Here is an 18,096-nt window from a genome sequence, read left to right as displayed (position 1 = left end):
ATCTCACTCTTGTCATGTCTCACAATGAATGTGCTAGTGAGTTTTTTTGATAATTTGTTATTAGGAGCATTTTTGTAATCCATTGAAGATAGATCAAAGTATTTTTCAGAGCTATGTCTAGCCAAACCCAGTCTACTTTGGAAGAATGTTGTCAACTCTTCTCTGATGTAAAATGGTTTTGTTTTTTTGTTTTTTGTTTTTTTTAGGTACCACCATAGCACTCATTATTCTTGCTTTGGGATTTCTGCTATCAGCCCAGGTTTCCCCACGTATCACTTTTAAACCAGTAGCTCCATCAAGTCAAAATGCTACCTGCACAAGATACAGGTGAGATTTCGTTATGATTCTCCTTCTAAAAATGCTAACTCTGAAAATGTCTTTGTTTGCTTTTAACTTTTCTGAAATTTGAGAGATGAGTACAAGCTTGCTTATGGAGAAGGTAAGAAAATGGGAAAGGTGGTATGGAGGGACCACCAGGCAAAGGAAAAGATATGTGAAGATATGAAGGTGGAACTGCTTAAGGAAATGTGAGTTGCTTGACACAGTTTTGGTGGTGTTTTTCTTGAAATTAATGTAGGGATTGATACAGAATCTAAGCAGAAATACTGTAAAACTATTTTAGGTCACATGTGACTCAGTAACATCTACATTCTAGCTGAAATAAATAACTTTAATCAGTAATTAAACTTTTCCATGATGTACATGTCTGATATAGTTGATTATCATCTGGATATTCTAACAGTTAATTTTTACTGAGTTCCATAGGTATCCCCTCATTCATTTAAGCAGAAAAGAAAGTTTCCTCTCACTACTACTAGGTTTCTTCCTAAGGATTAGAAAGTGGAAAGGGAATGGTAGAAGACAGTGAAACGTGTTCTAATGGCAAGCTGCAGGTTTCAAAGCTCATTTAAGTCTAATGGTGTACACATTATGGGATAGATGGACAGAGAAATGGATAGACGGTCAGATAGACTAAAGAATACACAAATGAATTAAGATTCAGTGATTGAACAGATCAATTAACATATGTGGCAGCAGCGTTGCAAAGTTTTTTACTTCATTTTAGTGGTTGAAAAGACTAGCAACCCCTTTAAAACATCCGGATAGAATGTGACTTAGCTTTAAAAACAAAAAAATGATATTTCTTCAGTCTCGGGTAGATGGACACAGGTCTCACATAAAGGGGTAAATGATTTTATTAATGAATTTATTAATAATGGGTGAATGATTTATTAATTTTAATCATGTATTCCTGTATGAAATTAAAACACTACAACTGATACACCAAATTCCAGTTGGAATCCACTTGGAGCTTCTTATTGAGTTTGTATTTGTGATGGCTTCTCATCACGTCAATGAGGAAGATATATATTATTATACATTCCCAATCCCAAATTGTGATATCCACTTGCCTTTGAAAATGAAGAGGTATAGCTCCTCCTTTCTCTCACTAATGAGTTTTATTTATTTATTGGCTTACTAATTGTTTATAATCTTTATCTTGTTCTAAAGAAAACTTAAAGGTATCTTAATACAAGAGGTTAGCCTTAGCATAGACTCTTTCTAAATGTAGTAAACTTTATTTGGAAATCTCACCTCACTGCTAGATTGATAATAGAGCTGTTGCCAGAATTCAGCAAGGTCTATTTTTGTTTCTCTTGATGTATGTTTTAAGTAAAATGTTTTTAACACAGTTACCTCTGATAAATTATTTTAAAATTGCTGTTGTTTGATCAAAACCTAGATTCTGATGTCTGATTTAGATGTAGGGATTTAGATTCAGAATAAGACTAACACACTGTCAGGTCAACTAAAGGCAGAAAGTCAGCCAAACAGTATGAAAAAAGTTTTATGAATTTCTGATACAGACAAGGAATGACTAAGTTTTTAATGATTTACGTAATGAAATAGGTTTCCTGACATCAACTCTTAAAGTTTAAATAAAAAGATTTATTGCCATAGTATAGTTCATTGCACAGTAATTTATGATCATCAACCCATTAATCCCCCTGATCCTTCTAGGTTAATATCATCTACCTAATATGTCAAAGTAAAATTGTAATGGAGTGAGAAATGGTATAGTCTTATTTTAGTCTTATCAAAAATGGGGAGCTATTTTTGAAAACTGAACCAAATTTTAGATGTCCTTTGGAAGTCAATGAGTATGAAAAACAATTGTTTATTATGTGCCTTTTTTCAGAGTAACATTAGTCTTTGTGGGAATTTGACAGTATGTATTTATAGTCTGAGTGATTTTATAAAATATTCCTGCTGTCCCTTTACTGCTTTTGTTGTTAAAACTTATCTGTACAATTTTCCCCTTTCTGTAAGATAAACATGAAAAAGTCATGTTTGTCGTACCTTACAATGAGTAATGTGCATGCTATAAATAAACGTAGGTAGTATGCTTTCCCCATGGAATGATCCGTATAGGAAAATAAAGCAAATAGAACATTTAAAAAGGGGAGTTGGTTTAATATTTATATTAAGAACATTGTATACCATTGGTAGGAGTGTAAATATTTTTCTCTGTTTTGGAAAGTAATATAGTTCTACCTAATAAAAGTTAAATTCCTATGCTCAGTGACTCAGCACTTCCACTTGTAGAAATCTATATACTATAGAGACAATTTATGTAATCCATTCTGACTATAGTATGAGATTTAAGAAAGTGAATAGTTCAGAAACAGTGGTTCTTATTTATTTTATTTGTTCTTAAATTTATTGGGGGTGACATTGGTTAATAAATTAAATAGGTCTCAGGTATACAGTTCTATAATACATCATCTATATATTGTATTGTGTGTTCACCACCCAAAGTCAAATTTTTCATCACCACATATTTGACTTCCTTACCCTTTTCTACCACCCCTCTCCCCACTTAATGTCTCATAACCACTGTCCTCTGTGTCTATAAGATTATTTGTTTGTCTTGTTCATTTCTTGCTTTCACTTTTATATCCCACATAGGAGTGAAGTCATATGGTTCTCGACTTTTTCTGTCTGACTTATTTCACTTAGCATGATAATCTCAAGATCCATGCATGTCATTGCAAATGACATTATTTCATCTTTTCTTATGGCTGAATAATAGTCCATTTTGTGTGTGTGTGTGTGTGTGTATACACAATGGAATATATATGTGTGTATACATATATACATATATATATATACATATATATATATCACATCTTATCCAATCATCTATCAAATGTGCAGCCACCTGAATAAAAGCTGCCACAGGGTACTAACTGTGGCTAGGAGAAATAACTTTAGTGTGGGTATCATCTAAATCATATATCTGAATGAGAACACACACATATATTCTTAATACAGCCTTCAGTTCCACACTCTCAAATTGCTGTTTTACTACCATTTTCTTATCCAATTAAACATATTTTCTTATGAAAGCTGTCCAAGCTTTGAGGATTTAAACCTTTCCTAGGTAAAACTTCCCTCAAATTTTTGACATTATTTATAAGTGTGATCTCAGTATATGCCAATCACTATCATAAAACCCTTCAAAGTAGACAGATATTTCCTAAAGTATACAATTGTAGAATTGCAAGTTACCCTTGCCTTCGGGCTTTCATCTCCTCTCATTCATTCATTCATGCATGCGTGCAGTTAAAAATATTTATGGAGCACCTACTCATAAGATTATAATACGGATGCATTATTATATAAAAATCCCCTAAAACCAGTGTTTGGCACACAAACATGACCCCATTGAGGAGCTTTAAGCAGGGGAGTGACTTGACCAGGTTTCTAATTCCAAACTCTCTCTGGGGTTAGGGGTGCACAGACTACCAACTGATATAGGGAGACTGGTTATTAGAGTTGTCTGAGAGAGATGATCGTTGCCTGGACTATGGTTGACTATTAAAAATAAACAGGTAGACGAAGTCTAGATATTTTTAGGAGAGAAAAATCAATTGGAATTTAAAATAATTAACTATTAGATCATGGAAATAGGATGGGGTAACTGAATTAGGCAATTACTATATTTTAGTAGGAATTGACAAGAGACTGTCTCTAATTCATCATTCTTTTCCTTTCAAAATTTCTCAACTGAGAGTCTTACCTAGAATCTTTAAAGGAGGTATTTAAGCTACCCATCTCTTATTCACACAGATCTGCCTTACCAGGACAGTGGAGAATAGGTTAGAAACATTACCCCAGGCGATCCAATATAGTAGGTCCTGGAATGACTTCATTTTGTTATAATACTGATGAGATGCCTTAGCAACTCTTGTTTATATCAATTAGCCTACAGTAAAATTGGTTTCATTATATGTCATTTCCCTTAAAGTCACAGAACCTCTTGACGATGTTAAGTCAGGACCTACTGGATGTCTTCCACTGAGAAACATTACCATAATGCTTCAATTTTTTTTTTAACTGTCAACTTCCTTTCATTACTTTTTTTTTCTTTGTGAACATATTAAACCAAGAGTACAAAAATAATAAATGTGGTTCTTTTTCTATAGAGTAATTTTTTCATGTTTTCCTCTCCACATGAAGTTTCCAAACATCCAAACTGATAAACTATTGCTTCATCTTAGACCTCCCTGTGGTGGTGACACTGGTTTTGAAAAGCAGTATACACCTAACTAATTAATCCCTTTAGCAGTCATTTACAATAGAAATAATTTTGCATTAACTACACCTTTCTTCTCCTTTTGCCAACCTTTTATGATTTAGCACACATCATTGGGATGGGCACTATAAGAGTGGTTAGAGTCAATCATAAAACTTCTATGAAACCATAGAAATGTACAGAAATCTGTTAGCTCCTATTTTTGCCCCAGTATTTGGCATCCTGGTGATAATGTATTTGTTTCCAATAATTCTTACCAACTTGACAATAACTATAGTATTATACTATGAATTGAAACTTTCCATTTTTATTGAATTTAATTTTCTGCTTAGTGATATCATTTAAAATTTACTTATTTTACTTTATTTTTGGCCTGGTACAGGCTAATACTCCTTGAGGTGAATATTAATAAAACTGCAGAAGAAAATATGTTACATCTGTTGAATAATAGCCACAGAACTATTTCAGATGAGGATAAATATACATAAATTGGTTGAAAAGGAAAATGAGTTGAAACAAAAATCTTACATAACCTTATCATGTACTCTTATCTCCAAATAATTGTACATGTATTTTGTTATAGCACTTAGTGCTGAATTTGACACCTGGAAAGGAAGATAGTTGAAGAGATTCTTGCAGGAAGTTGGCCACTTACAGTAGGGGGCAGATTCATCGAGTTCTTCATGACCTTTTTATCTTGATGCCTAAGCTTTTGGCCAAGGACCTACAAAGCCCCCACAATGACAGAATCCCCTATTCAAACCTTGTGTTTTCGACAATCAGGAAGTGCTTCTTGGGAAGCTAGAAAGACAAAAAGGAGGACTCTAGTTTACGTGGGGAAAGAGCATTCTGGGAAATGAGAACATCATGTGTACAGGCCCTAAGCAAGGAGTGTGGCTTCTTCCGAGAATTTACCAGTGAGGCTGGGTCCTATCAAGCAAGCAAGAGAATGGCACAAAGATAGAGTAGATGGCAGGCTGGTTACAGAGCATGCCAGGAGCTCATGAACCATGAGAATTTGGGATATCATCTTGGAATACTGAAAAGCCTTTCAAGAGTGATAAGATGAGAATGACATAATCAGATTTGTGTTTTTAAAAGATCACTCTGGCTATAGAGTAGATAATTGATTACAGAAGGACAAAGGGTGATGCAGAGAGACAAGTTAAAAGAACCAGGCAAGAAATGAGGCAACTTTGACAGTGGCAGTGGATATAAAGAGACTCATGAGCTATTTTGGAGGGGAGCGCCAGGGCTGGGTGATTGGTTGGATGATATTCAAGAACAAATGCTTTACACAGTTAGGATACGACTCAGGTGAGAGGAGTCCAGGTTTCTGAAACCTCAGTGAATTCTCTTCTTAGAAGCACAGTTTCAGGGACATAAATCTGGAGACTCTTTCCCTTGCTTTCCAGTAATTACAGCAGTCACATAGTAAGAATAATACTTAATATTTGCTGTCACTTATACTCTTATTTGAAATGTCATTTTGATTCCTTCTTGAACTCAAAAGACTTTTTGAGAACTGCTCTTCTGAACTTGTCCAGTTAGGTCTAAAGTAACACAAAAAGGTGAAGGGAAAAAAATGTGCGTCTCTGATAACCCATTAGGTTCTCATTCTAGAACTCTGGTCATTGAAATAAACACATAAAATCAACCTGGAGTTTTGTTCACATTTCAAGTCAATCCACTTTAGACTATTATCCCTGTTTTGTTCTGTCTTCAAAAGGAATACACTGTCTAATACTGTGACAACTGTAGACTATAATCATAATCACTGGAGTAATTCCTTATAACAAAGGCCAAAAACACTTTACAAATGAAAGAAGTATTAAATGAGATTTCTAAAACAAACTGAACTATTCTCTTAAGTATAGATATAATGAAGATCATCTTCTTATAATCATGATGTTGAATGAGCAAATGATGAAAACAGTTTAGATTTTAACAGTTAAACATGCTGGCTTGTTAAATTGAGGTATTTTCTGTCACATTGTAAAACCATGTTACCTAACTCCTACTGCATTTTCCCTGTTTGAGAGGTGGAAAAATACCTATTGTTGTTGACCAATGTTTAAAAAAAAAGCATAGCAACCTTGTTAAAAGAATCTCTTCAGTGAATCTAACTTTGGAAACTATTATTTTGGTTGACTGAATGGTTGGTTGGATGAGTGGATGGATGGACAGTTGGTTTTGAAAGAAGGTAGGTGATGCCAACTAAAGGGAGTTTTTAATATAATTTTTATCCTGGAACTTAAGTACATGTGCAGAAAATTTGGCAAATTTTCGTTACTATAAATAGTTGATGATTTAGGAAGCTTCCAAGCCTTTGTTTCTTCAAAGTGTTTGGCCTTTACTTCTAGTCCTGGTTGCAGCATGATTAGTGATACATTTTTGTAGACATGCTTGCAGACCCAGCAGTTGAGGTGTGAATCTTTGGGCATGCAAGGAGTCACACTTTGTTCAGGTAATTCTCAGTGAATTTTTTAGATTGTTCCTTGGTAGTAATGCAAGAGTGTTTTCCTAATATAAAAAGTAGGTAAATAACAAAACAAGATGGTATGACACATGCCTCTTGGACTATAACATCCAAGTTAAATGATGAATAAATGAGAAGACTACAAAAATGAAATCATGTATCCGAAATAAACTGCTCTTAGAAACAGACAAATCAGCGGTTGATTGTTGTATGCTTGTACAAAATTTAGCAAATCAGAGAATATAGCACCTTAAAAAAATATGTATATTTGTAGTCAGTTCCTTCTTTAGTAAATATTTTTGAGAACTGCAATAGGTTGGGATATGGAGATCAAAGGGGGAAAAAAGAAGCCTCACTCTATATGGAGCTCACAGCTAGGAGGAAGAATGATACAAATAAAGAATTGCAAAGCAGTGTGATAAAAGCCTGTAGATGTATCCTAGCATGTCCTGGTATAATACACTTCTCATGGAGCCATCACAGAAGGCTTCACACGTCAGGGTTCTTCACCTTTACATTATTCTGGACCCCTTATTAGAGTAATGTTGTTAGCTACATAAAATAAATTATATAGGAGCTCAAAGGAAATCAATTATATTGAAATACGATTACCAAAATAGTTTTTCAATGAGCTTGTTACATAGTAATGTATGTACTTATTTATTAACATATTAAGTAACAGCTCTAACTGCAGGCTAATACCATTGTTTCAGAACCGTGGTGAATATAAATAATATTTTGAGATTTCTGCAACTACTGCAATGGGATATGAAAATAGATGATTTCCATCTTGTCAGTAGTTTATTGCCTACATTCATAATTGATGAATGCTTTAAATTTCAATAAAAGGTTAATGAAATACAGATGTAATTTTTTTTCAACCTGAGTTTCTGGGCCCTCTTAAGAACGCCTTACATAGGAGTGAGCTTGGTCAAATAGTTCTTCAAGAGTGAGTAGGAGTTAATCAGACCAATGAAAATAGAGAAGCCTCCCAGGGCATGATAGCAACCTATGCAAAGATGGGATGGATGTGTGGCACGGATTTAATGATAAAGGTTGATAGTGCTGAAGAAAAGGATACCAATCACACGATGAGGTGGAAGGATAGGCCTTAGGTACTAGGTCAAGACGAGTGGTAGAGGGAAACCATCTAGCAGCATCAGACAGGGGAGTAACATGACTAAATGTCAGCTTCGTAAGGAGGTTTCTGCATGAATTTTGGGAGAAGCCTCTGCCAGCCCCAGAGAGAGATAACAAGAGTCTATAGTCATTGGATGATGGTGAGCTTGAGGACAAAGTTATCTTGGGAGATATGATTAGTAGACTAGTTAGTTAAATGTTAAAGGGAAAGAATTAGGAAAAAGGTGTTCAGGCAGTTCAATTTTATGGATACTCAGTGGAGGTTAAGCGACCCCAGATGATATACCCAGTAGGATAGATGGACCATAATTCCAAGTATGCTTTTTAATTTAAAATAATAATAGTTTCTGTTAATTCCTCACTATGCAGGCATCATTCCACATTTTTAAAATATTATCTCATATTACCTTTTAACTTCCCTAAGAGGAAGATACTATTACTATTTAATTTTATGGCTAAGAAAATAAGGCTTAGAGTTTATATAACTTGTCTAGAGTGACGTAACTGGTAAAGTGGAGAGCCTCTGTGTTCTCTCCACCCTGCACACCCCACCCTCTGTAGTGAAACTAATGGCCTTTCTCTGAATATGTGTTAATGCTACCCAAATTCTATGAATATTATAAAGAAACTCTAAGTATCAGTTACCCAAGAAGCGAAGGGAAGAGTTTTAACTTCCACATATTTAAGTGCCAGGTATTTAAATACTGATTTTTATTTAGCAAAACACTCCCCTGAAAATCAAGTATTAAATGATGAAAATTGTTAAAAACAGAGATACCTTAAGAAAATTCTGCCCCAGTAAATGTGCCATTTACTTGAACTAATGTTAAAACTCTTTCAGAGATGTTCAGTAGCTAAGGTACACTATATAACAGAGATGGAGTACTGGGTTCATGCACAGACTCCCAAACAAATAGAGATTACAAAACTTTTTTCTTTAAAATCATTTCCAATCATTTCCTTCTTAGCAATCTAATTCTGGCAGAATAGGAGATACCTTGATTAAACACTATGCTATAATAGCAGCCTGAATAAAGCCCTTACTGACTTCTAGGAAAATCATTTAGGAAAAGAAAAAAATGCTCAGCTTGGAAGTGTAAGGACTACATTTATAAATTTCTGCCTTTGGATCCTGTCAAAATTAGGGATGACTCCCTTCATTCCCTTTTGATTTCTTTTTAAAAAGAAATAAGGTAGACGTTTTGAAACACTGACCAAGAAACCAGTCATAGAGATAGGGTACTGTAACCATGACCATGCCAACCAACATTTAGATATCACACTGGTTCACCCTTCGGTGAGTCAGGGGAGAGTTCTTTATTTTCCAAACAGTATGTCTAGTTCTAGACCCCAACAGAGGGAACACAGTAGACACAGAGCAGTTGCCTGAAACTCAGAGCCATTTTTTGTCTCATAACTAGGCAACCCCTTCAAGTGGATGAGATAGTCTGACCCTTTTTACCTCCTACAAAACAACGATTTACAGCGCGGTGGTGCCGTAGGGTTATTATCTTCTCTGTGGCACATTCAATGAACAAGTTCCTTTTTTCTCTACAGCAGCACTAAAACATCGAGCAAGACAATAATTTCTTGACACAGATTTTTCACAGGAAATATATAGCATTTTAAGTCTTATTTGTTGCACTCTGGAAAGTACATCTGAATTGCAGTCTTTCTCAGGAGCAACTAATGATAGTCACAATTTGTGTGATGACGTTAACAGGATGTTAGGGCCATAAAGGGAAATTTTACCAGAATGTGTCAGATCCATTCTAGAAACTGAATGGTTTTCCTTTCTCCCCCATGGAATAAGTCATTTCTCATGAAAACACTAACCCATGTGACTGAACATCTGATCAAAACAGATTATTTCGCAAGCTACTTATGTTATACAAACTTTGTAACAAGTGGTTATTAGACCATTATTAACCACTTTACACATCTTACCCTACCCAAATCTGCACACCAGTGCTGTAGGCCTTTCTAAATCATGCTCCCTGTAACTGAAAACAGATTCCATAACATCTTCCCAGATTCTGTTGTTCTGAGATAATGAGATAAAAGACATTGTTCCCATCCTCAGGGAAGTTTCAGTTTGTGGAAAAGAAAGATGCTTTACACAATTGCCTATAATCTATATTTTAACACCGGGGTAAAGAATATTGTTCGTTGTGATTCTTGACAGGGTAAAATAGATGATTCTATCATTTTTGGAACGTAAACTTTGCAAAGTTATTTTACACTGTGTAGAAGTACTTAATTTTTAGTGATAACGGCTCAGAGCTCAGCATGTCTTAAGTATTCCATGTTATTAGGTAGCTGATGACACAAGTGTGTTCTTCATTCCCCTGCTTTTCACATGATCCATGTAGTGTGATGTTTTCCTCCATGTGCATTTCTATTGCATAGTTACCAGTTTTTGTGGAAACCTGTTACTCATTGGTAATTAGCATTGATGATTATGTCAATTTTATGGTAATTTCATCCTAAAAGATATATATATATATATATATAAATGATGTTATACATTGGGACCAACTTCCAGGTAGATTAATAAAGTCTCTAACTTCTAACTTTACAGAGGTTAAAAAATTCACTGCTCATTTTCACAATTATTAGTGTCATAAAGTTATAGCCAGTAGCCCAGTTGAGAGTCAGAATTTAACTTTGTAAATTAAAATCCTATTTAAATTTAAATGTTATTTAAATTTAAATAGGATCCCTATTCTTTCTTTTCTTCAGTTTTTACTTTTATGTCACAATTTCATGCTGATTAGTTTTAGCAAATCAAGAGTAAAAGTTGTTTCACAGAGAGAACTTATTAGCATTTTCTAATTCACCCATTTTAAAAGCAAAGGAAATCTTTATTTTAATTGATTAGTGTTTATATAAACATTTAACTTTGTGGGGCCTAAATATTTCACTCTTCCTGGCTTTTATTTCATATCATCAAATGATTGGTATTTGACTGTCAATAGATATGTTCACAAAAGGGTAGTGTAAAATAATAAACATTTGAAAATGAAGATAGCAATTCACCCTCCAAAACAATAGATGTTGGCCTATGTAATCAAATTTGGCAAGATTATCCTTATTCATATATGCTATACAATTATGTATAATACTCTGGATAAACAGACATATAAATTTCTTGTCAATTAACATGTGCTAATGTTGATACAGATATGATTCTTTGTTAGCTTTCTTTTCATCTTTCATATATAAATTTGTGTGTATGTGTGTGTTTGGCTATCTATATATGATAGGAATAAACTTCAGAGATCTAAACATACTAAATGAATATTCCTGCTTTTTGTACTTGGAATTCCACCATGTGTGCCAAAGTAGTCTTCCATTCTTATGCAGACAGATAGTAGTCAGTACAACTGTGGAGGAATTATAAGAAGAGTTAGTGTTGTAGTTTTTTTTTTTTTTTTAATATCTGTTCTTTTAACAGCTATAGGCTATCTTATTTTACCTAATACCTAGATTCTTGAAAAATAATACAGTAGAGGGACTCAGTATTTTAAAGAGCTATTCATCTAATTATGTTTTAAAGGGATAACTCCTTTTTGGTTCCTCTCACTGCCCATTGCCAAATCCATTGACTCTTAGGATACTATGGAAGGCTTCTCAAAGTTGGGCAGCGAGGGACTGGTCAGAATTAGACAGACCAAAGCAGGGGAAGGCAGCATTCCAGACAGATGGAATAGCATGTGTGCAGAAACAAGAAGAAGCTGAATATTTTTTAGAAACTACAAGTAAATGATCTTCTTTCGTTTCAGATATTCAATGTCACAGAATCCATATTTTCCTTTCATTAAATTATGTGCCTTATACGCCTAATTTTTTGGAGATAAGCTGAGAAGCAGTAATTTTAAGCTGTGTCCTGGGGACTTTGGCAGAGAGAGAAAACCCTAGGTAAGCTATGGAAGGGAGGACCTGAGCGTTCTTAAAATGCTTATGCTGTGCTTACTGAGTACCATTGGTTCTCCAACTCTGAGCGTCTACAACTGTCTCCTGTACCTTTCTCTTTCTGCCTTTTCCAAGGAGAGGGGGCTTGCTGGCCAGTCAGGGACAGCAGGGTCAGCATTACCAGTGAGCATCCGTTCCCATGGCCTGACCCAGTCACCCGCCCATCCCCTGCCTCCATGAGACAGGTGGACATGTGGCCAGCTTCACTGGGAGACAGCTGAGTTTGTGGAGGAGAGGAGCTAAGGCCCCAGCCCCATGGCATCCTATGTTGTAGTGCCTAGGGAGGATAAAGACTCCTCACCTCCCAACCCCCAGTACCCTTCCATCACCTTGCTCTGGCATCTGTCACAGGCTAGGGCAGAGGTTTAAAAAGCAGGGGGTCTTTCCAAACATCTCTCCCAGCCGTGTGACAGAAGGGCAGATGCCTCTGGAAAGAAGACCCTAGATCAGTGTCCTTATTTCCCAGGGAAGATGCCTATGGTCGTTCATCAATTGGCAGATGTCTCAACACTTTCAAATGTTGAATGTCAGACAAATTTTGAGAAAACAGATGCCTATAATTCCATTCAAGAAATATGGAATGAGGTCTAAACAAAGGTAGGAAATGATGAGAAATAAACGTAAAGAGCCTGTTGGGAATTTAAATGATAAGAATTCATGTGAACTGGTAATAAGGATTTTGAACTCCCTCATTAAAAAAAAAAATCTGATGAACTTATTAAGAAGAATATCATCATCAGATTTGTATTTTACAAAAATCACCCTGGCAACAGAGTGGAGATGGTAGAAGAACAAACCTTTAAGAGTCTAAATTAAGACCTAAAGTGAAGGGATGGGATGCTGTCAGGTGTTGGTGACTGGAAGGACTTGTAACTGCCCAGTTTTTCTGGCTTGTGTTCCTAAATAGAAATGTGCAACTTGAAAGCCGGTATTACGTTTCTTCTCTTTCCTTCTTTGTTTATTTTTCAATCTGCTTTTTTTCTTACCTAGCAACTAAACATCATGTCTTATATAAGGTATTTGTTTCATGATTTATTTAACCAAGTACTGAGACCTGGTGTGTGCATGACTGTGGAGTGGACTTGTAAGTTATCCTCTGTAACTGCAGTAATTACATAAGCTGATTTGGAAATTCAATACGAGATATTTCTGTCAATCGTATGCCTTCCTCAGCTAACTGAAGGTTCTCAAATAAGCCCCTCGCGGTACCCTGTTCACGCCTTGCAATACACTAATAGTGCTTCGTTTCTATTTGATTAGATTCTTGCATTTGGCTTTCAGCACTTGTCTATTTTGTTTTGATAAACTCAATTTGAATTGAGCTATCAAGGAAGATGAGGAAAGACAAGCATCTAAAGATTGTAAACTGCAGGACTAAAATAAAATTATGTACAAGTATACTAATGAAAACAGAAAAAAGAAACGAATGCCCCTGTAAGACAATTTCTTTTTTTTTAATCTACAGAACTGAGAAATCTAACCAGGAAAAAAGAGAATGGAATGGCCATACAATCTTTAAAGTAACTTAGGATCTAAAAGATCTTTGAAGATTAAAGTATTAAAAAGCAAAAGGCAGCAAAGTGAACATATACCATAAAAAGCTAAATTGAAACCCAAATAAACGTGAATCTATGAGACTCCAAAAGAGACAATTTGGTAATTATCCTGTCAGAAAGGGAAATCAGAGCGACAGAAATTGTAGCACTACAGAAAGAAGTTTCACCGCTTGGTTACCCTACAAGGAAGAGTCACAAAGAAACAATTCACCATCTGATTTAGAGAGGTGCTGAGGTCAGATAGCTACAGTCATGAGCATCTCAAAAAACAGAATTACAAAGCAAAATAACCCTGACAAGCTAGAGCTCTCATCGTCATTGTCATTACTGAGCTCAAGCCTCACAAATAAGAGGCAGTGCCCAGCATGGAGGCTCAGCCATTCTTGGGCAGATGAGATTAATGGAATGAGGCACTAACTCTTTGAGATTTTTTGTTAGGTCTCCTTTCATGTCCAAGTAATTTGAAGGAACGGTGTGCTTGCTAAATGCCCCCATTCACCATTAGACGTTGACTGAGGCACTAGGGAGAACCATGTTACCAGGATGCAGTCACATGTACACAGGCACACTGTTAGGGACTCTTTCCCACTTTTCATTTTGTCATTTGGCCTACATTGCTGAATACTAACCATTTACTAGCTATTGTGTCAGCTATTAAGCAAAGCATGAGATACAGCCCTTGTCAGCAGTTGGCAATAACTTAGAATGGCTTTTATGTATATTTTGAACCCATGCTCAAGTCTCATATCTTTAGAGAGATGTTGGGACTTGAGTAGAAACTGCTATTTCAGAATATATTTAGAAATGAGCAAAAATATATTTCAAGCATTTGAAAAAAATACTCTTGTATTAGTTAGCTATTGTGTTTGGTTGTATAGAACAGAACCCAAAATAACTGGCATAAACAAGAAAGACGTTTCTTTCTCTCATGTGAAATAAATTCAGAGGTCAGGAGTTTGGAGCAAATGTGCTAAACCTAGTATCATCAGGAACCCAGGTTCCTATCTTTCTGCTGTACCCACATAGGTATTCTTCATAAGTTTACAAGGATGGTCCAGGGTAGCTGAAGGAACTCCACAATTATGTCTGAAACAGGCCAGATGGAGAAAATGGAGACGGAGCCATGCTTCTTAGCTGAATCAGCTCCCTTTGAAGTCTTCCTGAAATCCCACATAATGCTTCTCACAAGCCAGAATTAGTCCCGTGGTCATATCTAGTTGTAATGGAGACTGGGAAATGTATTCTTTTAGACAGTGGTTGAGAGAGAAAGGGGAGACCACAGTGTTCCCAGTTCAGAATCAGGATTCTCTTACAAAGTAGGAAGCAAAGAATGTATGTAGAGATAGACTATCAGCATCCTTTGACACAACAATAGATACAGGCAATCTGTTAACTTTTAGGACATTTATGAGTGATTCTGCTTGACAGCAGAAAGGATGAATTGATTGACCAAGTAAGGCTCTACCTACTTTCATGGTTTAGTTCTCTTAATAGTGATTAGAAGTTTAAGGTCAACTTTGCAGATGGCAAGAAATATGGCCTCTTAAATAATTTACCTCCAGCTTTGAAAAGGAGGAAAAAAAATCGTTCAAGTCTTTCTTTTGTCCTATTTCTTTGGTTTTGTAAACCAGTGAAATAGCTGCTCTTTGTCTTGTTTGTTCAAAATGAGTGATTTGGGTAAATGAGTGATTTGTTCATCTATTCAAAGGCAATACTAGTCATGGCAGGCGCCATTAATTATTTAGTCACCATGGTGTCAACCACTGTGTTAAGAGGTTTATGTGGATTCTCTCTTTTATCCTTCAATAAAACTGAGGTATTATTATGCTGCTGTTATTATTATTATTATTTTATTCCCCCATTTTACCAATGACACTAAGGCTTAAAGTTAAGTGGATCTTAGAAGATGATGTAGCTTGGCAGACCGTAGAACTAAGCTTTAACTAAGAACCCAGCTTTTGACCACTTTTCATTTTGAAATGTACAACTCAAGCAGTGAGTTGCCCTACTGCCTGGAGAGCGTGTGCATTCACTTTGGGAAGTGGACAATAATTGATTAAAGGCCAGTAAATCTAAAAATACCTACATTTAGTGCAATTGAGATTCTTTTTCTGAGAAATATTTTTGTGAATTGTAGTCTATTTTGGACTTAACGAAGTTTTGTTTTGTTTTTTTAATTTTTGCTCATTTTGTTTTTCATTTACCTATATTCAGCTCAGAAAATTATTTTTCTGTCATTTTAAGGATCATGATAGAACATCTTTGATATAAAAACAAGTGCTTAAGATAAAGTAAAATCATTCTAAAATATTTTAAACAATTCATCACCTTGGGTTTCCTTAGAGCAGAATCATCTTAACCACATAGTTTTGAAAATGTCTCTGACCCGAGTTAAATTGTGGCTTTTATTTTTTGTTCATTTTGAGTGAGTCTTACTTTTAAGGCCTCTGGATAACTGTGGGAAACATTATTTAAGACATGAAGCAAATATAGATGAGATGCACTTACAAAGAAATACCCTTTAGGCAAATTATACCTTATCTGTACACTCAGATGAGGGATTGGAGACCATGAAAGCCATTCTCTTCTTAGCATCCTCCTCTAGTTATGGAGATGAATTTACATGTCAACCTGAATATTTTCCTTAAAGAGAAAAATCAGTGTGCTAATATTAGTATTTTGACCCCCTCCCCGACATCACTTTACTGATTCCTATTGGTTTTATCCTCCTTGAATTCTTTTTAATTTCTTGAAAACCTGTCAGTGTGGCAGGTTATAGTTGTAAGAGCACATGATGACACTTAATAGAGTTGCAGGCATTAGAGGACATGGTGATATCCAGGGAGATGACTTCCACGCTGTCTTATTTCATCTCTATCATCCAGCACAGCTTCCAAATCAAACGTCTTTCTGGGGCTCCAGGGCATGATTGTTTCTCTCATTCTCTAAGCAAAACTTACTTTGTCCTTCATATTACAACATTTCATTTCCTATAAAAATCAAAAACCCCTCCAAGTAACCATAGCAGAGCTGATAAGCAAAGCTGTATAAGCCAAAATACATTTTTCCTTTTGATTTTGTGGTATCTATGTGAAGCACATCTAATGTGATAAGCATAGTGCCAGGTGTTGTAAGGTTTGATGAAAAATACAAAACACACTTGGTCACCAAATTTCTTTCTTAATGCATAAGAACATACTTGGGTGCTACTTAAAAATAGAACAATTGATTAGCAAAGCAAACACACGAACAAAAAGGGGTCCCCCAAAAGGCAATTTTAGGAAGTGTTTGCATAAATAGGTTAAAAAAACAACTGTGAAGTGCTTGCTGTAAAACAACCTGTTTTTGCATGTTGCCATAAAAGATATTAAAGTCAGTGTGACCGTGCATTCACAAAAAAATGTAGATATTATATATTCAAATTTCAGTTTGTGATTCTGCAAACAGTAAAAGTTAATTAGTTCAGAATAAAAATTGAGTCCCATTTCCAATTTTATAATCTAGAAATAATTTGTAAATACTTATTATGTGTGTTGTTTTAATTTTCCTTTTTGATTTTAAAACTCATCAATTTAGGTAAATATTTGGGTACCTGTGTGTTGATTACCAAATTGTATTATAAATCTGATTTTACTCTCAATTTATTGACTGAAAAAGTTGTATATAAATGTGTGTATATATAATAAACAGATTTATTTACCTAAATACACATATGTACATATATAAACACATGTATCTCCATGTCATCTTATATTTGCAAAGATGGAGTTAAGGTTTTTACCATGTTTCCCTGAAAATAAGACCTAGCTGGACCATCAGCTCTAATGCATCTTTTGGAGCAAAAATTAATATAAGACCTGGCATTAGATTATATTATACCCGTTATTATACTATATTGTATTGTATTGTATTATATCATATCATGTCATATTATACCCAATCTTATATTAAAATAATACCGGGTCTTAAATTAGTTTTTGCTCCAAAAGATGCATTAGAGCTGATGATCCAGCTAGGTCTTATTTTCAGAGAAACACGGGATGTTGATCAAAAGTTCATGTAACATAATAGGAAAACACTTAGCCCTATTCAAGGTGACAGCCTTGGCAGATAGAGCTCTCTTCTTCCTCCCCTTTAGGGAGTTTATTGGTACACTTTTCTGTGATGAAATGGGAGAAACAATTCAAGAATTCATAAAAAGGGATGAAACAGTCGGTTGCTAGAAATTAGAGCCTGAAGTACCACTAAACTTTTGTTTTTAAACACCATTGATTATTTTTTTAAAACTTTTATTTATTTGTGTTTTTCCCATCAACTCCAAGTCAAGTAGTTGTTTCAATCTAGTT

At 35.2% G+C, this 18,096-nt stretch overlaps 1 protein-coding gene across 1 annotated transcript in view; it reads left to right on the top strand.

The window, feature by feature from the left end:
• Positions 1–18,096, top strand: part of SLC2A13 (solute carrier family 2 member 13) — a 311,261-nt gene that overhangs the window by 222,716 nt on the left and 70,449 nt on the right. Inside the window, exon 6 of the mRNA XM_081061327.1 lies at positions 207–327. Coding sequence (XP_080917453.1) covers positions 207–327 — 121 coding nt within the window. The remainder of the gene's footprint in view (positions 1–206; positions 328–18,096) is intronic.

Source organism: Rhinolophus hipposideros (assembly GCF_964194185.1).
Source record: "Rhinolophus hipposideros genome assembly, chromosome: 9".
Lineage (NCBI taxonomy): Eukaryota > Metazoa > Chordata > Mammalia > Chiroptera > Rhinolophidae > Rhinolophus > Rhinolophus hipposideros.
Note: the sequence above shows the minus strand (reverse complement) of the source record. Positions and strands in the feature narration are given on the sequence as shown.